At 48.2% G+C, this 26,969-nt stretch overlaps 3 protein-coding genes and 1 long non-coding RNA gene across 16 annotated transcripts; 2 read left to right on the top strand and 2 right to left on the bottom strand.

Annotated features, from left to right (window-relative positions):
- Positions 1–112: 112 nt before the first annotated feature.
- LOC114845628 (microfibril-associated glycoprotein 4-like) lies at positions 113–14,721 on the bottom strand. Of its 6 annotated transcripts, none has more exons than XM_029133863.3 (7): positions 14,593–14,721; positions 4,701–4,747; positions 2,435–2,590; positions 2,099–2,134; positions 1,924–2,020; positions 1,683–1,850; positions 113–1,219 (listed from the first exon to the last, which is right to left on the bottom strand). In XM_029133863.3, the coding sequence occupies exons 2-7, from the start codon at positions 4,704–4,706 to the stop codon at positions 960–962; spliced, it is 723 nt and encodes a 240-aa protein (XP_028989696.1). In that variant the 5' UTR covers positions 4,707–4,747; positions 14,593–14,721; the 3' UTR covers positions 113–959. The 6 variants fall into 6 exon arrangements, with proteins under 6 accessions (XP_028989696.1, XP_028989691.1, XP_028989695.1 ...); XM_029133858.3 differs by lacking the exon at positions 14,593–14,721 and adding an exon at positions 14,406–14,546; XM_029133862.3 differs by lacking the exon at positions 14,593–14,721 and adding an exon at positions 14,406–14,546 and having other exon boundaries at positions 113–1,153.
- slc16a12b (solute carrier family 16 member 12b) lies at positions 7,776–17,081 on the top strand. Of its 4 annotated transcripts, none has more exons than XM_029133853.3 (8): positions 7,776–7,913; positions 9,511–9,691; positions 14,423–14,526; positions 14,665–14,808; positions 14,877–15,164; positions 15,239–15,533; positions 15,811–16,070; positions 16,152–17,081. In XM_029133853.3, the coding sequence occupies exons 2-8, from the start codon at positions 9,579–9,581 to the stop codon at positions 16,343–16,345; spliced, it is 1,398 nt and encodes a 465-aa protein (XP_028989686.1). In that variant the 5' UTR covers positions 7,776–7,913; positions 9,511–9,578; the 3' UTR covers positions 16,346–17,081. The 4 variants fall into 4 exon arrangements, with proteins under 4 accessions (XP_028989686.1, XP_028989689.1, XP_028989687.1 ...); XM_029133856.2 differs by lacking the exon at positions 7,776–7,913 and adding an exon at positions 9,127–9,246; XM_029133854.2 differs by lacking the exon at positions 7,776–7,913 and adding an exon at positions 9,146–9,285.
- Positions 17,082–17,374: 293 nt separating this feature from the next.
- Positions 17,375–26,961, bottom strand: LOC114845626 (kinesin-like protein KIF20A). Of its 5 annotated transcripts, none has more exons than XM_029133850.3 (32): positions 26,818–26,961; positions 26,157–26,263; positions 25,989–26,078; positions 25,674–25,793; positions 25,448–25,586; positions 24,018–24,202; positions 23,897–23,939; positions 23,635–23,780; positions 23,487–23,559; positions 23,309–23,420; positions 22,819–22,890; positions 22,599–22,745; positions 22,355–22,517; positions 22,010–22,282; positions 21,544–21,650; positions 21,217–21,325; positions 20,984–21,101; positions 20,847–20,902; positions 20,552–20,671; positions 20,337–20,463; positions 20,111–20,269; positions 19,834–20,000; positions 19,616–19,759; positions 19,374–19,534; positions 19,164–19,264; positions 18,958–19,032; positions 18,712–18,887; positions 18,523–18,633; positions 18,357–18,413; positions 18,177–18,267; positions 17,653–17,786; positions 17,375–17,573 (listed from the first exon to the last, which is right to left on the bottom strand). In XM_029133850.3, the coding sequence occupies exons 2-32, from the start codon at positions 26,259–26,261 to the stop codon at positions 17,493–17,495; spliced, it is 3,762 nt and encodes a 1,253-aa protein (XP_028989683.1). In that variant the 5' UTR covers positions 26,262–26,263; positions 26,818–26,961; the 3' UTR covers positions 17,375–17,492. The 5 variants fall into 5 exon arrangements, with proteins under 5 accessions (XP_028989683.1, XP_028989685.1, XP_055360200.1 ...); XM_029133852.3 differs by having other exon boundaries at positions 19,834–19,958; XM_055504225.1 differs by having other exon boundaries at positions 23,309–23,559.
- Positions 19,639–23,152, top strand: LOC129603367 (uncharacterized). Its single transcript, XR_008693150.1, has 3 exons — positions 19,639–19,773; positions 21,694–22,474; positions 22,562–23,152. It is a non-coding gene; the product is annotated as an uncharacterized LOC129603367 (long non-coding RNA).
- Positions 26,962–26,969: the final 8 nt, after the last annotated feature.

Raw genomic sequence — 26,969 nt, 5'->3', positions numbered from 1 at the left:
TTAAAAAAGTATCAATGCTGGTATTGGTGCCGTTGCCAAAATGTTGGTATCATGACAACACTAGGCTGTTTAAATACATTGTTAAAGTAAATGCCTTTAAACGTAAACATGCTCACCTAAAGCAAATGTGTTTATTGTAGTCTGATAAACAATCACAGAGTCACAATGGTAGCGTTACTGGAACATACCCACCTTAACTCCAGCTGCATCATAACATAGCATGGCCTTCCTAACAGCCTGTCGGCTAACATGCTACATCAATGTATGATAGAAACACCAGTTTAACGTGGGGGTAATTCCATCACCTCCACACAGTCACGTCACACTTCATACACATAAACATGAGCCGATCATTAAATATAAATAAAGTCCTCAGTCAGTGGACAAGCTTGTTGCTGCTTGTGGAGCTTTCAGGATCTGCTGTGCCACGTCAAAGGACTGCGATAACTTCCTTGTTTGTTAGCCAATCAGAGCGTGGAGGCAAATTAAGGTCATGTTATTTTACTTGTGAATTTAGCCACGATTTGTGCGTAATTTCAACAGCCCAAATTATAAGTGTAAGCATGGTATAGCCCCACTAAGTCTACAAGTACAAATCTGGTTACACACCCACAAATCTAATCTCTATACCAAGGACTCGCCTTTGGTGCTGCCATCATTTACGTCATGGTGAAGAACCTTTCGTCTCCACAAACCAAAGGCTCAGACACACATGAAACCACAGCCAGCTCCAGAACCCTACATCTCTTTAATCAGTTAAAACAGCAGAAGGAAACTTGGCTCCAGACTGTCACAGCTGGAACATCAGCAGAAATCAGACTGAGCTGGTTCTGATGCCTCTGAAGGCTTCATGCCCATGCACTGGGTTTAGTATCTGTAGAAAGTGAAGAGTCAGTGCCGTGTTCTCATCCTGTCCGGCCTCAGTCCCGATGGTCCAACCGAGCCCTGGATCCGTGAGCTCACTGCGTTTGTACAGGACGGAGCTTCATGCTGATGCCCTTCAGCGAGTAGTCATAGCCCTTCCAGTGCTGCCAGATGACGCCCACAGCGTAGATGGTGCCGTCCCGCCCCCAGCGGTAGACGCCGTTGGGGTTGGCAAAGTGACACTCTCTGTACCAGAACCCGCCCAGGTACGAGCGGGCACAGCTAGACCCTGCAGAGTCCTGGTCCTTGTCCAGGGTGGAGAACTTCTGTCCACTGTGATAAGTCAGAGAGTCTCCTGAGGAAACATCTGAATGTTACTGGACTTTTTCCACTGAACCAGGCCTCATCATGCCAAGAGGCAACTGACAGAACATGCAGTAACTGTACGATCTCTGGTCCAGTTAACAGCGCTTTGAACAGCTGCCCCAGCAAAGTGATTGTAGTGCCTCTAGACTCTTTTTTCTTCTTCCCAACGAAGAACTAATAGAAATTTCTTAATTTGATTCGATTCAATTTAGTTTGATTTAAATATCTGTCTCTGGTCAGTGTTAAACACGAATAATCACAAGTTCTGGATGATGGCACCACCATCACACAGACTCCTCGGAAGCCTTATTTTGTATGTTGTACTGTTTGTACTTTCTTTTATGTTGAGATGCACCATCTGCTAACACCAGGTCGAGTTCTGTAAAGTGCTACAGGACCTGGCAATAAAGCTTTTTCTGATTCTGATTCTGGTTCTGATCAGTTCTCCTCACCTGCTCCTCCATCGGTGAATCCAGACACGTTGAGTCTGTATCCATTGAACTCAGAGTCGATGGAGAAGGAAGAGTAACGCGCTGACGCCATATTTCCACTGAAGTCCTCCATGTCCACCAGCAGCTCGTAGCTTCTCCTCACAGTCATGTAGAACAGATTCTCTAGACCTGGACACCACAGACTCTCGTCAGAGGCTCCTCAAAGTCTGGAGGGAACAAGCATCCATTCATCGAGTCTCACCCAGCCAGTACTCTCCTGCAGCGGTACCAAAGCCTGTCTTGTACTGGTCCCAGGGTCTGTAGAAGTTCACCGACCCGTCCACTCTCCTCTGGAACACCTGAGGAAAAGAAGGACGGTTAACGCTCAGAGCAGCGCTCGTCTACAGCAGGTCTGTTCTGTGTGTGTAGATACTCACTGTCCACTGCTCTGCTGGACTCATGTCACAGTGAACCTACAAACACACACCCGCTGATCAACACTTCACAACACCAGACACCACAGGAAGTGTGAGGAACCATATTTCAGTTTGACATAAACATATTTTAATTGTATTTGTATTTGTTGTTGTTTGTTAGTTTCCTGTTTTAACTCCATCTTGCTTCAGACATGTGTTGGGATTTTGGCTCCAGTAGGAGGCGCTAGCACGCCTTCAGGCTGATTGCCTCTCAACCATTAGACATCCAGTCCATAGGTTACCAGACCTCAGGTCCTGTTCAGGGCTTTGGTGTTGCCTCAGACAGGTGAAATGCACCTGGACAGGAGATGTGGGTCCGATGGGGAAGATGGTGTAGACCCCACTGGATCTGCTGTCGTCCTGCTTGTAGACCTCAGAGCAGTCCAGAGGCAGGACGAGCAGGCAGCTGCTCAACATGGGCTCCAGGAGGAAGATGACGAGGAAGACTGGGACCTGGAGCAGAGGACATGCTGTCATACAAACCAAGCAACAATTACAAGTCGCCTCCACCTGCTGAGGAGACTGAGGTCCTTTGGAGTGTGCAGGCCCACGTTAAGGACCTTCTATGACTCTGTGGTGGCCTCTGTCATCCACTACGCTGTGGTCTGCTGGGGAGCAGGCAGGAAAAGACTGAAGAAGCACGTGAGGAAGACATCTCTGTCCTGGGATGTCCACTGGACTCTGTGGAGGAGGTGGGTGAGCGGCACCAGACTGTGTGCAGCTCCTTTAGTGGCAGAATGATCCACCCACAGTGTAGGAAGGAGCGCTACCACAGGTCCTTCATCCCCACAGCTGTTAGATTGTATAGAGGTCTGACAGGCTCAAATCTGCACTCATTTGTTTGGTCGCTTTATCCTGGACACTTTAGCTCACATTTAAGTACACTACACGACTGAGCTGTTGGGCACAGTGCTTGGACCCGAGACCTGGTTCAGTCCTCTTAGAGAGGGCTTTTGTCAGGAAGGGCATTGGGCATATCATAATCATGTGAAAAGTAACATAACAGGACCGAGCTGTATATTTTTTACGTTTTTATGTTGTTATGTTTTATGTTCCACTTTTGCACATTTCTCACTACTCTTTCCCACTGTGGGACAAACAAACTCAGTCAATCTGTCTGTCTGTAAAGTTGTCTCAAGGCACTTTTCAGTGTTTAAGCCCTTTCACAAATACATATGCATATATATGACTTTAAGTGAATACACCCATCAAATGGAAGCTCTGTGAAGTGTCATGTTACCGTCATTGCAGTTCAGCTGAGCGATGTGATGAAAATTTTCAGTCTCTGCACAGTTGCTTATGTCCACACTCCGAAATTTTACTGAGCAGCTGCTTCTAAAAAGGCTGACACACACTGCATGAGTCACACCTGAGGGTCCGGGGCAAAATGCAGTGCACTGGTCACATGAGGCCTCGCTGTGTTTACTTTGGGCCTTTATTTAGTAGAAAAACATCGGTTGGTCTCTGATTCTGTGACTGAAAACGTGACACACGGTCTATTACACATCTCCACATAATAGGTTTATCATCAAACTTCATGAGCTGATACAAATGCTGAACTGGACTCCAGCTGTTTGGACCGAGCTACGTCTTTGAACTGTATCCTATTTTAAAAGCCAGATATGAGTATAAATAAGTTAGGAAAGTAGCAACCTTCCATGAGAAGGCTTTCTTTGTTTATTTTATTATTTATAAAAATCTATGGATGCAGTTTATTGCAGGTTTACATATGAATGGTGTGTTAAAGCGTCTAATTCCTGCTCGTCAGTCCTGGTCATTTGGTGGACTGGACATCCAGCAGCTTTTATGAGCAGACCAAACAAATCTGTGGGATTGTTTGCTTTACGTTTGTCCAGACATTATAACCAGGGTCGAGTCTTCATGCTAATGGTGTTCAGGGAGTGGGTAACTCCCCTCCAGCGTTGGTGCCGTCAGCGGCCCAGCGATCCATCCTTCTCTGGAACACCTGGCACAGGGTGGTTCCACACAACAACCACCCTCGAACAAGTTATTTACCAGTAAGTGACTCGTCCTATTGGCTGACTGACCGTGTCACTTCCTCCTAGCTTAGCTGCTACTCGTCCTTCAGCGGGTTACAGCTGGGCCACGGTTCCTAGAAACTGTAGTTCTACCAACTGCAGAGTGGAGCCCGGGATCAGACTTAGAGTCCCTCTCAGGTTCTCTACAGCCGCCATCGCTATGACACAGGCTCCCATCACAGGTGGACTAATCTTCCCATAAGTTGCACACAGAAGCGTAAACACATGGTAAAACACCTACCGTCCATCCTCCTCCTAGAGAATTCATGTCACAGTACACCTGCACACAAACGCGCTGTTAATCCAGGTCTACTACAAGCAGTAGTGGATGCTGTCGATGCAGAAGCTGAACTGATTTGGTGACGCCTTACGGTGTGTTTACAGACTGTAATCATCTGAATACTCTCACTCACTGGGCTCCTGCATATTTACATCTTAAAGGCATGTACCTGGACAGCAGACTGACTGCTCCCCAAATGAAAAATGTTCAGCTGTGGATTCAATTCCTCTGTTGACACACATACCTTCATTGTCAGATTTTCAGATCCTGATGCGTGTCTCTCTGGATGCTCTGCAAAAGAAAATCATCAGTAAATAAAGACAAAGTTTATTCATGGTGTCATGTTTCTGCTCTACTGGACTTTTGGAGGACTTTCTGTTTCACCTAAGTTGTCAGGTTTTGGTTCTATTTCCTGTTTTATTTTGTAGTACTTCCGGTTTCTGTTCTCATCGTGTCAGTTCCAGTCTTTCTTCCGGTTTTCATTACACACACCTGTCTTAGTTTAGTCATCACTCCTGTGTATTTAACCACCACCAGTTACCATAGCCAGTCGCCAGATCGTTGAATGCTAGTCATCACCTTCCAGCAACTCTCTCAGTTCAGCTTACCTCGTCTTGATCCTGTTCTGTGCTTCTGACCGCCGACTCCTGCTTAATCCTGAATGGTACTGTTGCCGTGTTTATTCTGTTGCTGAACCTTGCCTGTCTCTGGACCTGATTACGCCTGCTCCTTTAGTACCAAAACCTGAGCCTTATTGTGTATGACCTGGACTGTCTGTGATAACGATTGCTGGATTAAACCTTGATTTTTTGACCATATACCTTTTGTTCTCACGCTGTGCATGTGGGTCCGAGCTCTGCCTAAGCCTGACACATGTTATGTACAACAGAGAAGTTAAGTTTCAGGAAGAGGCAAAAGAAAAACACCCTCAAAGAAACCAGATGCCGCTTCTCCCTCAGTATGTCCAGGTTCTACAGCTTCACTGTTTATATCTGTGGTAACCACCTCCCAGCAGGACCCCCAATCACAGCAGAATCAGCAGAATCCTCTTCAGCACCATATTCTGCATTTTAAACGTCCACTTTCTGAGTCACACTCACACACATCTGATACAGGACCGATGAGCGACAGGATAACACTGCATTTTATGCAGAGCATGTGACCACACCAACCAGTAAGCTCTGCAGAATGGAGAAAGGTGCAATGCACAGTTATATACAGTGTCTTTCAGTATGGACACATTTCAGGATGCTGAATGTTTCTGAATGAAATCATCAAACACGTGATCCTCAAAACGTCCACATATTGTAACTATAGTTACTCCTTTGCTCAGTACAAGAACAGAACAACACACCTTCAGAGAAAGACATGATCCACATACAAAACAAGACAAGATCAAAGGTATGATCAGATATTTAAAGGTCCATTTATGTAGCTCTGTGGTGTTTGCAGACACACACTACAGCTTAGAGGTGCTCCCCCCAGAGACATGATGCTCTTTCACCATGAAAATGTACAGACACACTGTGGGGAACCCAGGGACCTGTTCATAACACCGAAAAGCAAAGGTTTGTCTCAGAAGACTCATATCATGGATGCCTGAACTTTCAATTACATCTCATCTGGGGTTTTATTGTACGAGACAGAAAGTCAGATTCGTAGTTTACGCAGAACATGTCAAACAGGACAAACAAGATGGAGGATCTAATGATGATCACTTCAGCAGAAAAGCTGTTAATAAGTTGTACCTGAACCTGATCTGTGTCTAAATCACGACCTCAGGGTCTATGAAAAGGTAACAGTGTGGTAATAAGATAGGATGAACACAAAAACACAGCAAATACAAAAACAGTGGAGCAAAATTAAAGTAGAAAAAACGCTGAGCACAAAATCAATGAAAGTTGGTAATAATAAACTTGCCTTCATTCAATATGAGGTTGAGGGAGAGTCAGAGAGTTAAGGTTAAGCCAGAGTTACAGTAATTACAGTAAGAAGGAATCGCTCAGGGGGTTTGTGTTTGCTCAGGCACATGAAAAATTAGAAGGAACATTGCCTTTATCCATGTGTAGTAAAATCAGACCTATTGGAGCTGATCTGTCAGATTCTGTCAGACAGAACCGCACCCTCATCACGGTTCAATCCCTGAATCAGAGCAGCTGAGGCACAGAAAGAAACACAGGAGAGGTTCTGATTCTAAATGTGCAAACAATCCAGTGTTCAACAGAACCCACCTAAGGTTTGTGAGTAACTGAGCTCAGTGCTTGACCAGTGCATGGCCCCGAAACACAAAACGGAGCATCTGATTTAACTATATTTCACTACCAAACAATGTGATTCACTCCGACTCACAGGAAACAAACGATGTCATCAATCTGTGCGGCTGGAACCAAACCACCAGGGCCAGTGGGACTATTCTACCCATCACAGCCGATCCTAATACTTGAAGGCTTTTATCAGCAGCTTTTGTTCTTTCTTCCTGGAGGTTCTATTGCCACATGCTACGATGCTCACAACAACCAGCTGGGGGGAAACAGATGATACTTAACTTCTGTCCTCGGCTTTGAACTTTACTCGAAATCTGTTTAATTTTAATAAAATAACAATAAAAACTGCTGAAACATCAAACAGGTCAATTCTGCGTTGTGGATAAAAGAATGACAATCAAGCAGAGACAAAACAACGAACAGATGCAGATTCATTATCAAATATTATTTAAACTTTTTCTGTCAAATCACGCTCAAACCCCATTTTTCTCACTGACTTTGTGCCCTGACTCCTACATGGAGCTCGCCTTAACGTCCTGACTTCTGATCCCTCCTGAGAAGGAGGAGCTGCAGTTCGTCGCTGTGACCAGTAGAGGGCACCGACTCACAAACACACGCGGCGGCTCCATGTGATCCCACATCATTGACACACTTTGACGGTTCCGATCCTCCAGTTCTCACCTGTCGGCTCTTCCTCCGCTTGGTAACCTGTGTTCTATGTCTGACTGTCAGCACTAGTCTCCAGCAGGAACCCGGAAACAAACGTTTCAACAGTCTCACGTTTTTATTTACACCAAGTAAACCAGTTTGTGAAGATGAAGATTTTTCAGTAAATAATTGTTTTTCCCTCTGAGCCTTTACTGACATGTTGTAGAACCACTGACACTGGTGGGACTGGAAGAGTGAGGAAGAGGAGGAGGAGGAGGAGAGAAACAGAAAAACAAACGGAGGGGGAGAGGGGGTGGGGGAGGAGTAGGGACATCCACGTGTTACCCCGACCCAACACGAACACGTGATGCCGCCGGTACCAGATTAACGGATCAATAGGTCACCAATAGACCGGCGCTGAGAGAAAAGAGTTGCAGACGGACCCCGGTCTCGGTTCCGAATCCTGGAACATCTACAGAACTACAGAATACATCTACAGAAGAAAACACAGAAGAAGTGAAGTTCAGCGGGTCCGCAGCTGCACGGTAAGTAATCAATAAGTCATTAGCGGGTCAGACACGTGGGGAGCAGAACCAGGGACCGCCTCAGGTCCGGTTCCGCCGACAAAACGTCTCTGATTCAGTTTGGGCTAGTTGGTGCTGTTGGGTTCAGAACCGTCAGAAATTAAGAACCCCAACAATCAGATGTTCCGTGAGACAAGGTGCGTTCACGCGTCTTTACCGCTTATCGTCCAGATGCGTTCACTGCACCCAGGTAAAGTCCAGCTACAGGTTCCTGTAGCAGGTTTACAGTCACGTCAAAGTTTGGAATGGTGATGAGGATGAAACCGTCCCTGAACCGCTTCTACACTGATCAGATCTGCTTTTTAAATGTGCTGAGGCAGCTGTTTGGGTCAGCAGGCCGAGCACCCTGAACGTAACATGATCACTTTGTTATTCAGCAGCAGGGATCAGTAAGAGGGCCGGCCCAGGGTGGACCAGGGTGTCCAGTTACACTCACACTTTGGACTGGTTTCAGACCAGTTCTGCTTTTAGTTTACTATCTCTGACCTTTGACAGCTTCACAAAATTAAATTAAACTGGTTCTGTTTCTGTCAGTCATGTCCTGGAACAGGTTCCAACAAAACCAGCTTGAAACAATAATAATAATCTAACAATAAGTCAACAGGGCTTGTCTCAGCCAGAACCAACTCACTAGTGGTTCTGGTCGGGTCCAGCAGGTGGAGACAGCACTAGGAGACTCCTCCAGCTTTTAAATCAACTCATGTTTAGTGGATTCCCATTTCACAGTTTCCTGCCTGGTCTGCTGCTGGTCTTGGTCCCTGTTTCTCTATTTCTGAACTATGAGTTTCATGTTTTTTTTTCATTGAGCTTGGAATTCAGTTGAAGCATCTACGCTCTGAACTTTTTGAAACCCAATATTGGTCCTTGTTTCAATGCAGACTTTGGTTCCATCAGACATAATTAAACATCTGCAGGAATGATCCACATACAGAGAATGGGCCCGACCCGCTGTGGGCCCTGGTCCGGTGCCTCTGCTAGTAAACAGGTCAAGGACATAAATAAACACAAACACACTATAGGCTGTGGGACTTAAATAGCTTCCTGTTGGACCGGTCTCTTTGGGTGCGCTTCTTTCACCACACCGGACACGTGGTGCAGGTCTCTGGGCTGCACGGCACCGCCCTGCTGCAGCCCTAGGGGGTGGAGGTGTGGAGGATGAAGCGCTCCGTCACACGTGCCTGTGTTGTGACTATAAAGGAAGGCGCGCTTGGTGCGAGGCTGCCCAACAAGCAGTGGGTCAAACTGAGCTTTGCAGGATTCGGGGCGCTTGGTTAACAGCTTCTCAGCTCCACAGGTGAAGCTCAACACCTGGGTGATGACTGAGGCTCAGCTGGTGACGTATTGCCTTTTAATTTACAGACTGGAGTGAGTGTCCGGTGGACGATGAGGAGGGTTCTTTGAAACCTGCTCAGCTCGTTCCTCCTCTGTCCTCCCTGTCTGTGCTGCTTAGCTCCACCCCGCGGTCGCACTGTTGCAGTGGACGAGTTGTCTGCTGTGTTTATCTTGTGGCTGAGTCAACCTGTAGAATCTAAAACTAATTTACTGCTCTCACTTATAGGACCAGGCCACCTCAGCACCAGAACCAGGACCAGGAGCTGCTCAGAGAATACAGGTGCTTGTGAAACGATGGCTGAAGGGAAGAGGAAGCGCAACAGGGCGTCTCCTCCGGACGGCGGGTGGGGCTGGGTCATCGTTGGCTGCTGCTTCATGGTGACGGTCTGCACTCGTGCAGTGACCAGGTAACACACACACAGTACAGCCTGATGCGACCCGTGTGAGAGGGGTTCCTAATATTCTGAGCACCGCTTCAGATTATTAAATGGACCCTGAGCTCAGAGTTCACAGAACATGTGCAGTCCTGAGCCAGAACCTTTAAACCAGCGGCAGGTTTTCTACGATTAGTTAATTTGTGACTAAAGAGCACCGGTTCAGTTCTGAGACCAGTTCTGGAACCAGTTCTGGAACCAGCTAGAGGGTGAGTCCTGGGTCATAGGACGTCTAAACACGTCTGGCTGCTGTGTTTTCATTGACACCAGCAACACAACAGGCAGCAAACGGGAACAAAATGTTCCTGCTCAACAAAAAAAGGCAGAGGACATGAACCTGCTGGCGATCGGCACCGCACCGCGTTGTGTGTCAGTGTGTGACTGGGTCACATCGAGGATTAAGAACCTGTCGGAGGACATTCCTCTGTGATGACGCCTGACCTGCATCGAAGCAGCTCTGGGTGGAAACCCAGACGGGCTGTGTGCGGTTCAGCCGACCAGACCCATTATCAACTGGCTCATACGAACCCGACTCCTTGGTACCATGCACAGTTTGCTGACGGCGTTCGACCCCACAGAACCACTTTCTGTTCTGCTCCGCTATGACCCTGAACACGACAGTTTAAGGGTGTGGACATGGTTTTAAAAGAAGCTGCGTGTTGCTTCGACAAACCCTTTACACTATGACTCATGTCTGAATTGTTTGTCTGTAACGTGACAATGTGAAGGTGAGGCAGGTTCCTCGTTGTGCTCATCACATTCTGGCTCTGACCCAGCTTAACTTAGCATGGCTCTTTGCATAAAGTCAGTGTGTTGTTTGAACTCTATCTTCTCTCAGCGTCGTCTCCGTTTGACACCGACACCTGAACATATATTGGTTTGTGTTCCTTACATAACTCAGCTAGAGTCACAGTGACAGAGAACCCCTGGTCGTGTTGTCTTTGCTCGATCGTTTGGCATGAAAGCGGGTCAGGGCGAGTTCTGACAGGCTCAAACCAATGAATGTTGTCGGAGAAGCCTGAGGCAGGACACGCACCCAACACTTGTGTTTGATTAAGCTTACATTGTGTCACCATCTGCACTAGAGCCAGGCACAGAATCAACCTTCTACAAGGTTTGATGTGTTTGAGTTCGGACGGTCCATACAGAGAGCAGAACAGAACCATGTGGAACTGTAGTGGAAAGTCAGACATATCAGGCATGGTTTGTTGTAGGGAATACTATGGTGTAGTGTGTTAGTTTACTTATTAGTGTAGGGACACTGTTCTTGAACTTTGTATTTCTGTCAAAAGCAAATGTGTGAATAATGTCCACTGTGCAGCAGCCTCCAGGAATATTTGGAATATCTTGTCCCTTTAGTTAAACACGTGAACTCATTTGGATCCACTGAGAATAAAACAAGTGATGAGGACTGATCTCAGGCTCCACTGAACCTGAGCCAAGGTATTTGAAACAAGTAGCCGTCGGCTGACGGAGAATAAAGGGTTAAACCCTCTCCCAGCCCTGAGCTGGCCTGAATTCCTGACACCTGACTGAGAGACACAAATTCTGGGATCCACGCGCAGCTGACACTCTCCTGCAGGAGATGTGACTCTGTATCTCTGCCTTCAAATGATTTGACCCACCAATTAAAATAAATTCACACTACTACAGAAATGAAGTGGCATCACCAATGGAGCCGGACTGAAAGCGACGTGTCACTGCTGGTCCTCACCACAGAGAAATAACTTTTAATCCTGATGTTGTGATGTAGATGATGGTCAGAGGCTGTTTGAGTAAAGGTTCAGGTTGTTTCTGCTGCAACATTAAAAATGTCAAAGGTCAGGGTTTTCACAGAAAAACGTTACATAACAGGAGGAACTTTAGCCCAGACCAGCTTTTTGTCTATGTTACATAACATCACAGCAAATGGGCACACGGTCCCGACCACTAACCAGCAACTGGTGCTTCCTGACGACCACTAACCACTAACCAGCGGCTGGTGCTTATTGACGACCACTAACCACTAACCAGAGACTGGTGCTTCCTGACGACCACTAACCACTAACCAGCGGCTGGTGCTTCTTGACGACCACTAACCAGCGACTGGTGCTTCCTGATGACCCTTAACCACTAACCAGCGACTGGTGCTCCTTGACGATCACTAACCACTAACCAGCGACTGGTGCTTCCCGATGACCATTAACCACTAACCAGCGACTGGTGCTTCCCGACGACCACTAACCACTAACCAGCGACTGGTGCTTCCCGACGACCCCTAACCACTAACCAGCGACTGGTGCTTCTTGACGACCACTAACCAGCGACTGGTGCTTCTTGACGACCAGGCAGCAATGTGTCAGTGTGTGACTGGGTCACATCGAGGATTAAGAACCTGTCGGAGGACATTCCTCTGTGATGACGCCTGACCTGCATCGAAGCAGCTCTGGGTGGAAACCAGGAAGCGACTGGTGCTTCCTGATGACCACTAACCAGCGACTGGTGCTTTCCGACGGCCACTAACCAGCAGCTGGTGCTTCCCGATGACCACTAACCACTAACCAGCGACTGGTGCTTCCCGACGACTACTAACCAGCGACTGGTGCTTCCCGACGACTACTAACCAGCGACTGGTGCTTCCTGATGACCACTAACCACTAACCAGCGTCTGGTGCTTCCCGACGACCACTAACCACTAACCAGCGTCTGGTGCTTCCCGACGACTACTAACCAGCCGCTGGTGCCTTCTGACGACTACTAACCAGCGACTGGTGCTTCCTGATGACCACTAACCAGCGAATGATGCTTCCCGACCACCATTAACCACTAACCAGCGAATGGTGCTTCCTGACGACCACTAACCACTAACCAGCGAATGGTGCTTCCCGACGACCACTAACCACTAACCAGCGAATGGTGCTTCCCGACGACCACTGACCACTAACCACTAACCAGCGACTGGTGCTTCCTGACGACCATTAACCACTAACCAGCGACTGGTGCTTCCCGACGACCACTAACCACTAACCAGCGACTGGTGCTTCTTGACGATCACTAACCAGCAACTGGTGCTTCTTGACGACCACTAACCACTAACCAGCGACTGGTGCTTCTTGACGACCACTAACCAGCGACTGGTGCTTCCTGATGACCCTTAACCACTAACCAGCGACTGGTGCTTCCTGACGACCACTAACCACTAACCAGCGACTGGTGCTTCCTGACGACCATTAACCACTAACCAGCGACTGGTGCTTCCCGACGACCACTAACCACTAACCAGCGAATGGTGCTTCCTGACGACCCTTAACCACTAACCAGCGACTGGTGCTTCCTGACGACCACTAACCACTAACCAGCGACTGGTGCTTCTTGACGACCACTAACCAGCGACTGGTGCTTCCTGACGACCATTAACCACTAACCAGCGACTGGTGCTTCCTGACGACCACTAACCACTAACCAGCGACTGGTGCTTCCTGATGACCATTAACCACTAACCAGCAACTGGTGCTTCCCGACGACCACTAACCACTAACCAGCGACTGGTGCTTCCCGACGACCACTAACCAGCGACTGGTGCTTCTTGACGACCACTAACCAGCGACTGGTGCTTCCTGACGACCATTAACCACTAACCAGCGACTGGTGCTTCTTGATGACCACTAACCACTAACCAGCCACTGGTGCTTCTTGACGACCACTAACCAGCGACTGGTGCTTCCTGACGACCACTAACCACTAACCAGCGACTGGTGCTTCTTGACGACCACTAACCAGCGACTGGTGCTTCCTGACGACCACTAACCACTAACCAGCGACTGGTGCTTTCCGACGGCCACTAACCACTAACCAGCGACTGGTGCTTCCCGACGACCATTAACCACTAACCAGCGACTGGTGCTTCCCGACGACCACTAACCACTAACCAGCGAATGGTGCTTCCTGACGACCCTTAACCACTAACCAGCGACTGGTGCTTCCTGACGACCACTAACCACTAACCAGCGACTGGTGCTTCTTGACGACCACTAACCAGCGACTGGTGCTTCCTGACGACCATTAACCACTAACCAGCGACTGGTGCTTCCTGACGACCACTAACCACTAACCAGCGACTGGTGCTTCCTGATGACCATTAACCACTAACCAGCAACTGGTGCTTCCCGACGACCACTAACCACTAACCAGCGACTGGTGCTTCCCGACGACCACTAACCAGCGACTGGTGCTTCTTGACGACCACTAACCAGCGACTGGTGCTTCCTGACGACCATTAACCACTAACCAGCGACTGGTGCTTCTTGATGACCACTAACCACTAACCAGCCACTGGTGCTTCTTGACGACCACTAACCAGCGACTGGTGCTTCCTGACGACCACTAACCACTAACCAGCGACTGGTGCTTCTTGACGACCACTAACCAGCGACTGGTGCTTCCTGACGACCACTAACCACTAACCAGCGACTGGTGCTTTCCGACGGCCACTAACCACTAACCAGCGACTGGTGCTTCCCGACGACCACTAACCACTAACCAGCGACTGGTGCTTCCTGATGACCATTAACCACTAACCAGCAACTGGTGCTTCCCGACGACCACTAACCACTAACCAGCGACTGGTGCTTCCCGACGACCATTAACCACTAACCAGCGACTGGTGCTTCCCGACGACCACAAACCACTAACCAGTGACCTGTTTTACCTCCCATGTGTCTCCAGGTGCATCTCCATCTTCTTCGTTGAGTTCCAGGCTCAGTTTGGAGCCGACTACGCCGCCACAGCCTGGATCCACAGCCTGGTGGACTGCACCACTATGCTCTGTGGTGAGTAACCAAGTCTCTGTGCCAGATAGTCTGAGTGGTTCTACAATAGCTGCAGCAGCTCCTCACCTTCAGTTAGCTGGGACTGAGCTGGGGCCGGCAGCAGCCTGTAGCAGAGTGCTGATGCTGCCGTGTTCACAGCTCCTCTCGGCAGCCTGCTGGGGAATCGCTGGTCGTGCCGTGCAGCTGTGATTTTGGGTGGAGTCCTCTCCTCCTGCGGCCTCCTCCTCAGCTCCTTCTCCACCAGCCTGGAGCTCCTCTACTTCAGCTTGGGCATCCTGACAGGTCAGCACCTTTGGCCCAGCATCACCATCTGCCTTGCGGGTTTCTCAGTATTAATCTCCTCCTTCAAGGTCTGGGCTTTGCTCTGTGCTACACCCCGGCCATCGCCACAGTTGGCTGTTACTTCCAGCAGAAGAAGGCGCTGGCCTACGGCATCGCCATGTCTGGCAGCGGCATCGGGACCTTCGTGTTGGCACCAGCCGTGCAGGAGCTGATTGAGCTGTACACGTGGAGGGGGGCGCTGCTGGTCCTGAGCGCCATGGTCAGCAACCTCTGCGTCTGTGGAGCTCTGCTGCGACCACTGCAACTGACAGAGAACGGGGAGGAGGGGGGGGAGTCAGCGGGGGAGGACAGATGTGGTGAGGAGCTGGACAGCACCGACCCACAGCTCATCCTTGGCGCACAAAACGAGCTGAGATGTCGTTTTGTGCAGGTGTGGGGTCATCGAAGGACGCCGAGCTTGGAGCTCTGCCCTCGGCTCAGAGGAGGGGCCTCAGCTCGTACTGTCTCTCCAGTAAGGAGTACCGCTTCCTGCTGCTGCCGGACTTCCTGGGCCTGGCCGTGTCCATCCTGCTGCTGGCCAGCGGCTGCAGCCTCCCCTTCGTCTACCTGGTGCCCTACGCTCTGAGCGCTGACGTCAGCCACCAGCAGGCCGCCTTCCTCATGTCCATCCTGGGCATCGTCGACATCGTGGGGAACGTCACCTTCGGGTGGCTGACGGACCGCAGGTACCACGTCTCACCTCGAACTAACTAGTTAAACCAGGTCACCAGCCTTTAGTTCAAGTCCAAAGATGCTTTTTTATTGTGTATTGTTAGTTTACTGTTAGTAAAGATCAGATCCCTATGGAAAAGGCCAGCAGCAGGAAGAGGTGGGATGTGACTGGTAATCATCCCAGCAGCTGCTTAGTGGGAGCAGTTAGATCAGTTTGATGGAACAGAACCTGAACATGCAGTGTCTGCCGTTTGGACGGGTCTCATCCAGTGTTGTCTCTGTGCTGGTCAGGTGGCTGAAGCCGTACCGTCTGGCGTGCTACGTCTTCGCGGTGGCGATGGACGGCCTCTGCTGCCTCTTCACCCCGCTGCTCCAGTCCTTCCCACTCCTTGTTCCATTCTCCATCCTCTACGGTTACTTTGACGGCGCCTACGTGGCTCTGATCCCCGTCGTGACGTCGGACATTGTGGGAGCGACGTACTTGTCCTCTGCGCTGGGTGTCGTCTTCTTCCTCCATGCAATCCCCTACCTCATCAGCCCGCCTGTGGGGGGTGAGAAGGCACCAACCATCAGCTTTGTAACATAGGCGTTCGTGACTGTCAGAGGTGAAACTCTTCTTCTCTTGTCTTCAGGGTGGCTGGTTGACGTCACAGGAACTTACACGGCCACCTTCTTCCTCAGTGGCGTCGCCATGCTGGCCAGCGCACTTGTGCTCTCCACCATTGCTGGATTTCGCCGCTGCCATCGCCAACGGTCTGCTGTCACCATGGAGGCCGAGCTTAAACCTTTCAACAAGCAGGTGCTTGGTCCAGCTGTCGTCTCATAGACCCACAGGAGTCAGAGTCACTCACACGGCACCTGGAGCTGGAGAAAACCCATTCCTGTCCCGACGAACATCAAGACAAGGGGCACTAGACGATGATGCAGCCGCTCATCAGTCTGTGAAGCTCAGGGTTCATCGAGGACAAAAGGGTGTCAGACGTACAGTCAATCCGTCTGTACTAATCAGACTGATTATCACCCACAATCCTCCTGTTCTCAGGAGGCGTTTGGAGTTAGGATTCCAGCAGCCACTCAACATAAGACTAATGGTGCTGCCACGATGCAGCAGCTTCATCAAAACTCCACCAATTTAAAATCACTGGAGGGAATAAATGAGATGGGCCAACTGGTACAGAACAGCTGATCTAAAGGTTGAAACCAAAGAAACAAAAATGAAGCGTCTTCTACTTCGTGGTTACTTTGTTACATTTGTTTAGGTTTTTAAAAGGTATTAACCATTAAAACTAACAAAAGCCTTGGATCATTGTGAAGACGTTTGGATTCACTAACGATGGCGATTTCCTGTGTAATTACGTCAAAGCAGCCGCCTTCATATAAACCTGTTTTTAACAAATGTTGATCAGTGACCTCAACCAAAACAGTCTGAGTCTGCACAACTGGAGGGAGATGACGGGACAAAGATCAAAGTCAACTAAGGGATCCAAAGACTTTTTCAGACTTCTATGAATTCAATTTTATACAAAATAGGATTTTTTGAATTAAAGGAAAATTTCTCAAGACGTTTGTTTTATATTGGTAATATTTTATATTTCTTTTTCAGTTAGGAAAACATTTTACTCATCTGTCAAGTGAAATTTGTGTGATAACGTTTTTACAATGCTTCAAACAAGATGAAAGACTAACAGCAGATTCCTGAGACACTCCGTTGTCACTGCAGCTGAAAGTCGCTTCAGACGCTGAATGATACAGATCAAATCAAATGTCCGACTGAGAACTGAGCTCGGTCTACTCTGGGTGGCACATCAGCAGGCAGAGCCTGTCCTGACTGGAGCAGCAGACTGAAGCAGACGCGGCAGGTTTTTATTTTTATTTTTCTATAAACTCAAAGATCCTTGAATTAACATAAAAAGTGGTGATAGACTGGGACTAAACAAACTGTACATTCATTTAAAAACTTTAAATGAAAACGTTTACTTCTTGCAGGTTTTTGAGCGCAGCTGTCTTCTGATGGTGAGGTGGTCGCTTTCCTTTTCCTCTGGAGCTCCTGACGCCTGCAACAAACCACCACACTTGTTTGTACACTCTCTCGACTTCAGATGTGACCCCGCAACTTCAGGTAAACAGACCCACCATTTGAGGAGATTCCAACATCAGGGATGAAGCGTCCATCCTGAAAAGATTCTTCCGTCCTCGTCGGGGTTTGGTTGCCAGAGAAACAGTCTCCTCCTCCACCAACTGTCCGCCGGCCGAACCAATGTTTGTGGCTGCAGAACAGACCAAGACACAACATATGCAAATAACTGAGCTGATCTGGGTTCAGCATTGAGTCCATCAACATGACTAATAAGTTTCTCAGAATGACAGACGACCGAGGCTTCATCCCACAGGTCAGCTGTTTGGTAAGTTCAGAACGGTCCTCCCCTAGTGAGGAGGCCGAGTAGTAACTGGTACACGCTGCCTTTGTGTAAACACTGAACATTACAGAAGAAACATTTCACATTTCATCACCACACTGTCCTAAAACATGCCATTTAGGTGCAACAAGCTTTAAACCAGAGTCCTCTGGATGCAGAAATCAGACCAAAGCTGCATTTCTGATTTCTGCCATAAGTTTATCAGAGTTCAAGCTGCAGCAAGACACCATAGTAACTGACCTTTACTCCCAAGGATGGACGAAGAGCCATGGATCAACTCCTGGATCTTCTTTGAAGCCCCGCCTTGATTCTCCTTCACCGCAGAGGAAGACTAGAGACAGAGGGGTATTTAACCACAGAAGATTGGAGACAGATGCTTGTATTTATCCATAGAGGAATACAGCGTGTGCTCTGTCTCACCTGTTTGTTTCGAACGGCTCTCACTCGGTTTCTCTTATTCTCGTTAAACACCAGATCCTGAAACACACCCAGCTCATTTACATAAGAGATCAGTAACGAGCCTTGACTCCACCGAGACACTAGACCATGTGGTTAGAGCCTGTGAACTGCTCCCTGAGCGACTCACCTCCACCTCCCAGCTCTTCCTCTTTCTCCCAGTGGTTTTGAAAGTTTTCTTCCTGCTGGTCATGTTGGACTTGAGTGGAGACACAAGCACCTTCTCTTCTAACTTACGATTCTACAAAGAACAGCGACAGACGTTAAAGCTGACTGTTACAGAGGTCAAGGGTCAAGCTGCAAAAGAGACGTATGGGACCTGTGTGTTGGCCTCGTTCTCCGTCAGCCTCTCTGCATCCTCCATCTCTCTGTTCTGCTGTTTTCGTCTCGCCTCCAGTCTCTGTATCTCCTCCTTCAGCTCCTCCACCACCGTCTTCCCCACCCTGTTCTCCTTCTCCTCTCGTCCTCGCAGGTCCTCCTTCAAACATTCCAGCTCTGAGAGACAAACCTCATCATCATCATCGCCTTCAGTTATGCTTTATCTAGATCCCACTGATTCAATTACCTCCTCTCAGAGCCTCCATCTGTCGGCGGCTTTCTTCTAGATTGTTCTCGTTCTCCATTAAAGCTTGATGCAGCTCTGAACAAAGAGACATTGGAAAGTTTAAAATGTGCAGATAAATTACCTTTCTCGCGCTCTACAGGAAACCACATCGACAGTTTGAATTAAAGTTGTTGAGAACATAAATTTAAATTTAAGTGAAATCAAACCTAGTTTTTCCTTCTCGCATTTCTGCTTCTCTGCCCTCAGGCTCTGAAGCTGTTGGAAGAAATCTTCATTACTTCTGGACAACAGCGAACACCTGGTCTCACTGCGGGTGAGGAGACATGAGAGGAGACGAGCATGAAACAAGGTGTTGTCACAGAAGCATGAACATCTAATCTTAATTATATTGATTTGCATCCTAGGGGTGTTCCTACCTCTGCGTCAGAGTTTCCTGCAGCCGACTCTGTTCTGTCTGCAGATCCTGGACCTGTTGGGATTTCTGAGCCCATCTCTGCAGCGTAGCCTGTCTCTCCTTCTTCATCTCCTCCATGGTGGCGTGGAAAGCGCTGCTGCTGCTGCTCTGCACCTCCCGCTCCTAAAACCATCCAACAAATAACAAACAAACAGTTAGAACGAACAGTTAGTCAACGGGATCAGCTCTCAAAGACACAAAGACCTTAAGCTCTTGTTTCAGGCTATTGATAGTCTTCTCTGATTGGTCCTCCAGATCCTGGAGGTGGGTCTTTACAGTGCTCAGTTGTTCTGACAGGTTGTCAGACCTGTCAGTCTGCTCCCTGAGCTTCTTTTGGAGACTGGTTACCTGAAAAAACACAGGTAGGTGTAAAGTGGCTTTACACCGTGTAGCGTCCGTAGAGTCCCTCAGAGAGGCTGTACCTCTGTCTGCAGCTGGAACATGCCGTTTAATAGGGCTTTGTTCTCCTTGGCCAGTCGGGATGTCTCCCTCTGCTCTGCCTCCAGAGATGAAAGTACCGAGTCACAGTTCAGACATTGGTCCAGTTCTATGTGGGGCACACCACAGAACAGAGCTTCATTCTCTACGACTGAAACAAACTCTGGTTCAGATTCTACTTATGATAATGAATGGCCACCAGGCCTCTGCATCTTCTATGCGTGTGTCATCATTTGTAATCTGATTTGCTTCAGCTTTTACCTGCCAGCTGCTGCACCCTCTGCTCCAGCAAAACCTGCTCCTCTTCCTGTTTTCTCAGCTTCTCCTCCAGTGCCCGTATCCTCTCCATCAGCTGCTGGTTGGTCTTCTCCTTCCTGTCAATTTCCTCATGGAGCCTCGAGATCTCCTCCTCAAAAACCACTGAGGACAGGATGAGTAAATACAGGTTTCAGAGAACAAAGCTCCATGCGTCTGTCTCGCCGCTCACCTCTCTTCTTGGCTAGCTGCCCCGTCTCCACGTCCTCCTGTGGAGCACACTGCTGGCGCTTCCTGCTGCCCTCCCCCTCTCCTCCTGAACGACAGCCCTGCGACCTGATCGATGCCGCCAAAGCACTCTGAAAAAACATTGTATAAGCGGTTTTCTAAAGACGTGATGAAGTTGGAACAGCCCAGATAACATTTTCACACATTCAGAATGTTTACGTCTCTGGTGGCATCCGCCGCTCTGCCGTCCATGGCAGCCTGCATTTTGTTGATGGCATCATCTTTTTGCTGACAGATTTCTAGGAGCTCTGAAATCCTCTGCTGCTGATGCGCCAAGTTCTGAAGAACAAAAAAGCAAACTGCAACATTTAGAAAATTACATTAATGCACAATTACATCAAATTACATTACATGACATTAAAGCAAACTAAGTTTAATTATGAACATTAAAGTCTGGACTGGCTTAGAAACCAATCATCAGAAACTAAAGAAGACGACTAAGAATCTACATAACCTTCTGCGCTTCACACAGTTGGTTGTGTGTCTGCTGCTTCTCCAGGTACAGCGTCTCTGCAGATAGAGATCAACATCATCAACCCATCTACACAAACAGAATCACAGAGGTTTAGCCGTTTGGTGCGCGGTGTTCACCTGCAGTGACAGCATCTGTGGTTAGGCAGCGGTGAACGCTCTGAGCGTCCTGTCTAATCTTCTCCAGGTCGTCAGTCATTGAACTGATTACTTCGTCCAACAGAGCTGCCTGTTCCTCCTAAAAATCATCAGGGTGTCAGTAATAACCGAGGTCCCACTCAGTCAGAAATCCACCTGAAACTTGGACGATTCAAAGTGACCAGGAGTCACATGAATGCTGACAGATCAGTCACCTTGTTGCCAGTGGACAGATCAAATGTCTTGCTGACCAAGTTCTGCAGGATCTCCACTCTTTTGTCCGCTCGCTTCTCCAGGATCTCCCTCTCCCTCTCTAGACGGTCGCTGACACACAAACATTGTATTTTTCCACATGTTGGGTAATAATCCCCAGTCACAACAAGCAGCTGTTTGACTCTAAACATTCTTACAGCTTCAGCTTAGGTTTTTATAAAATATAAAACCACTAATTATATGAATCACAATTCAAACAAATTCATTTACACCCGTCGAGTTTGATGCAGTCCAACACGATGTGTGCTGCAGAGGATCACGACTTTTACCTGTAGTCTTTCTCCATCTTGTTGAAAAGCTCCATGAACTCAGCACTGACTTCTTCTCTAATTCGAGCCTCCAGAACCAGACGCAGCGCTTCCTCCCGTTCCGACTGCTTACAAAGAGAAACAAGCACATTTACTTCCTCTGTACTTTAGGAGGTCCTGGGGCAGAGCTGCTGCAGTGGTGCTCGTGATGCGGTCACCACCCAGTCACGGAAGCTGGGGCAGCAGTGTAAGCAGAGAACACACACAGAGCACCCAACCTGTGGAGGAAACTCATTTTGGCATCTTGTCCCATCGGTCATGAGTCAGAGCCTATGAACACAGGCTCTGCTCCTTTACCACGCCAACCACATTACTGCTGCACTCAGTCATCTGCTTCTTTTAAACGTTTTAAATCATAGTATCGATGTCAAGATTAAATTTACTCCTGTTTTAAAGTGTTGAAACCTGTAGAAATCGTTAGGGTCACCTTGTCTTCTTCCTCCATGGTTGTGTCCTCTTCCTGGTCTTCCTCAGCACCTGCCTCCAGCACCGTTCCATCCATCACACTGTCCTGCTCTTCGTCTTCATCTTCATCCTCCAGCAGGTCCTCCAGCGTGGTCTCCCATGCTACCATCGAGCTCTTCCTAACACGACCAGACACATTTCTGTGCTGGTCGGCCTGGTCGATGATCACCGACAGGTCCATGGCTGAGCTCTGTGAGGCATCGTCAAGGATGGGCCTCGAGTTCAGCACCACCAACTGGACAGATGACCCCTCATCATTAGTTGGGTTGTTGTGCCAAGAAAGCAAATGAAACCTGATGTGAAAAACCTTTTGTGCGAGGGCAGAGAACTTGAGGACGTTGAGCGTCTCGTCGAAGCAGGAGGCATTCTGGTTGATGTTCACCACCATAGAGACCTGGCCGGCACCACAGAAGAAGAACTGCAGGAAGTGAGTCAGTTTGGACTCTCTGAATGGAACGCGGTGTTGTATTCTGCAGACAAACACATATTAAGCTTGGGTTTTTTTTATCTGCAGTGAGGAGCGTTCAGATCAGCTGTGGATGTGAGCATACTTGGCGTTTTGGTTCAGCCTCATGGCGCTAATACACTTCCCAAGCGTCAGTAGAGAGCTGTTAATGTTTCCTGCCTCCTTCAGCCTCTCTCCTGTGTTGTGGGTCCGAGAACAGCGCTCCGAGCCAGCCAGGTCACACAGAGCGAGCCTGAACACACAAATGGTCGTTGACATTCACCCTGGCACAGTCGTATGCTCGTTAAGCATGCAGTCAGTCTTACTCGCTGATGCCGAGGACCCTGGGAACTCCAACATCATCCACTCTGAGGATCCTGACGGAGAAGATGCTGTGGCTGCAGAGAGAGTCACAAGCCTCATTAGTGTGGTTCTCTCACAGACACCTTATCATTATCCATCATCACTGTCAACCCACTGGACAGAACAAGTGGCTCCAACAATTTACTGTGAATCTATACATCTGTGGCCGCCTCTGGATCAGACTCACAGCTTCAAATAGGATCCAGGCTCTATGAGCTACACTCTAATATCCAACAATAAGATGACAAATGCATTTAGGAAACAAATGTAATAGACAAAGAAAATTTAAAAGCGGAACATTATCTCATTCAGTGTTCTTCTATTAGAGCCCCCCTGCTGCCTTGTAGGAGCTGGAGGGCTTGTCCAAGTATGTATGCACATTTGAAAATCAAGCCGTTTGTGTGACTGGGTATTAGAGTCAAGTCTAAAACTAAAAGTACTAAATGAAATCACCTTCTGCTCGAGAGCTGATTTAGCCTGGTGGAGGAGAAACTCTGGTTCTTCTTCCCAATCTTCATCACTCTGTAAGCCTCCTCGGAGCTGTTCACCTGGACCCAGCGTAGATCTGAAACACAACCACAGACCGTCAGCTGAGACTGAGACTCAAAGCAGCAGCTGGCATGTCTGTTACCTTTGATGAAGGAGTTTCCCTTCACATCCTGTGACAGACGCAGCACTGTCCTCTTGTGATGTACACTGGGAACCTGAACAGATCAAACACATTCGTTATTAAAAATGCACAGACAGACAAATGCTGAAGAGAAAGCTTGTCTCCTCACCTGTTCCAGCAAGTCGTGGATGTTGTCGTTGTAGATCTCACAGAATGAAACCCAGACAGAAAAACGAACGTTTGAGTTGACGTCCAGACAGAAACTGTCTGCTTCAGAAACACTGTTCAAGCTGCTGTCAGAGCTCAGAGAGGAACCTGCATACAACAACACACAGGTTCAGGCCTGAGGAGCATCTTGGATTTGTGTGTTTCTGAGGCAGTATACTGATGACGGTTGGTGTTTTAGGGTGAAAAGAGTGAAACTCACTGACCTTCAAGAAAAGTTGATCTTCCAGACGTCCCACTTCTGTCATTCTGGAGGGACAAAGCACAGACTCTAGTATCATCACACCCTCACACTGCAGTCAGCGGTCACACTTTGTTTTCTCTCACCTCTTTAAGCAGCCGCAGCAGGTTTTTCTTGCTGCTGCTTTCTGCTGCCTGCTGGTCTGGCGTCAGTCTGCTGACTTCTCTGCAGCGCTGAGGCTTCAGGTCCATACGATTGTACAGACGATCTTTAATGCTGTTAAAGATGACCGACAGAGACCTGGGCAGCAGCCCCGAGTCATGTTCTGGACCTGGATGATGATCAGCTTTTTTTAATATTACATTACATTACATTACATAAATAATTTTTAAAAATCCCCCACTTGCCCCTTCCTTATAGTGGTCTTATTTCTACAAGCTTGGGTCCTCTACCAGAGGCCTGGGACCTTGAGGCTCCTGCGCAGTATCTTAGCTATACCTAGGACTGCACTCTTCTGGACAGAGATCTCAGATGTTGTTCCTGAGATTTGCTGGAGCCACTCTCCCAGTTTGGGAGTTACAGCCCCTAGTGTTCCCATCACCACAGGTACCACTTGTGCCTTCACCCTCCACATCTTCTCTATCTCTTCTTTCAGCCCTTGGTACTTCTCCACCTTCTCATGCTCCTTCTTCCTGATTGCTATCACCTAGGATTGCTACATCTATCATTACAGCCCTGACATGATCCATGCCTACTGGTTGAAGAAGCTAACCTCCCTTAATGAGCGCCTGGTGGCACAAATGAACAAGCTACTACTGGATGTAACTCACCCTGAATAGTTAATGGAAGGCCGAACAGTCCTGATCCTGAAGGACACCCATAAGGGAGCAGTCCCATCGAGCTACCGCCCAATAACCTGCCTCTGCACAACATGGAGGCCCCTGTCAGGCATCATAGTAGCCAAGAAGAGCAGGCACATGGGCCAATACATGAGCAGTGCCCAGAAAGGAATTGGTACTAACACCAGAGGGGCAAAACACCAGCTACTGGTAGGCAAAGCAGTCACCTGAGACTCTAAGGCCAGACATACCAACCTAAGCACTGCCTGGATTGAATACAAGAAAGCCTATGACTCAATTCCTCACACATGGATCATGATAAAGCCTGAAACTATACAAAATCAACAGCACCATTCATCCAAAACTCAATGGGAAAGTGAAAAACAACCCTAGAGGCCGACTTCAAGCCGATTGTCCAAGCCAACATCAAGTGTAGCATATACCAAGGAGATGCTCTGTCCCTGCTGCCAGAAGAGTGCAGTCCTAAGAACAGGACTGCGCAGTATCTTAGCTGTTCCTGCGCAGTGTACAGGACCCTCATGCTCCCAGGCCTCTAGTAGAGGACCCAAGCTTGTAGGAATAAGACCGCTCCAAGAAAGGGACGAGTGGGGATTTTTAAAAAATATATAATCACTTCACTTAACCAAAATTCTTATTATTCGATATTTAGCTTATTATTATTATTATTATTATATACAAACAGTCAAATTACACCATACACCATACACGTTTCTGACCAAGGAAGGTGAAGGTTTTTCCAGCATTGGTGACTCCGTATGTGAACACCAAACAGTTTCCTCCTTCCAGAACATTTTGCACCAAACCACAAACTGAGCCCTTGAACACAGTCCTCTGACTGGCCTCTGGGCCAAACACCTGATGACACCAGAGAGAAATGCAAAACTGTTAAAACAAAAGCTTCCTTTCCTAAGCAGTGAAGACAAACAGCTGATGTTAAATTACCTGCGTAAAGGAGAACCTCTGTGCCGTTTGTGGGAGGGACTTCTCACACTGACGGTTTGACTGAGAGATCCTGGGAGCCCTAAGGACAACGGTGTCTGGGCCTTCGATGCTCACACAACCCTGAGGAGGAAACAATGGTAAACAAAGTAGCCAGAAGTGACTACCATCTAAAACACAAGGACTTAGTTCATGTCTTTCTTACACATGGTCATGAATTGAACCTTCTGCAGTTTGGGTAAAGCATGTCATTATTAATATTTTTTGTTCTTCTATAGATTAAACTTTAGAAGGAGTCCTATGGAGCCCGTGTCTTACCTGTGATTCTGCATTATCGTTCTCAGCTGTAGTGAAAGGTCGAACCCTCAGGTAAACCTGCAGGTTCTCGGACTGTGACGAACCCTTTTCCTAAAGACAGACAAACATCAACCACATTCAGAGTGGACACTCAGCTGCATCGTCCTGACAGTTACCTTTTACTCCTACCTGAGGTGGGAGGGCAGAGAATTCACCCAGCAGATCCTTTTTTATGTCATCCACCTCCACCGGTCCGACCCGCTCCGGCCTCCCAGCCAAACATGACTCCATCATCTCTGATGACAAAAACATGTCCAATAAGTTTACATGTGGTAAGGCTCAGCGACTCACCTTGTGTGTTTTATGTTGTTTCCTATGACAGCAACAACTTGAGGCCACTACAAAGGCGGTTAACCAAGCACAAACTTAAAGACCAGCCTTTATTTACATCCACATGTAGACAAGGACGCTTTAGGGCAGATATCAGCTTTAATCCATTTAGTTCTAATGCGGCCGGCAGGAAAACGGTTCGGCAATAATGAAAGCTGGCGCGTTAAGCCATAAACCAGAACCTGTGACGAAGCTTTGACTGAGCCTCCACGAAAATAAAACATATCGGATCAATTTTGGAGGCTCTGTAGAGTCCTTACCACGCACCTTAGGAACACAAAGCATCACATATTAGACATCTACAGTAAACGATAAAAGCGCACCAAACAATGGACCGTTAGCCTTGTTGTTAGCAGTAGCAACGCTCAGCTAACCTGTATACACAAACACGCGTGTTTTAGAACTACACGTGAACATTGTGGAACAACTTAAACTGACGTGTAGCAGAACTTTAACTCACTGTATGTGTTTATTATTGGCCTGGCAATGAGACAATGCCGAAAACACCGACATGAACGCGAACTCCGGCTGCTTCTTCTCTACCCGCGGTCCACGTTTAAACTGCGAATGGGAGACCAATCACATGGACGGCAGCGGGTGACGTCACAGGTC

The sequence above is a fragment of the Betta splendens genome, chromosome 19, assembly GCF_900634795.4.
Source record: "Betta splendens chromosome 19, fBetSpl5.4, whole genome shotgun sequence".
Taxonomy (NCBI): Eukaryota; Metazoa; Chordata; class Actinopteri; order Anabantiformes; family Osphronemidae; genus Betta; species Betta splendens.
This window is presented reverse-complemented; position numbering and strand designations above follow the sequence as displayed.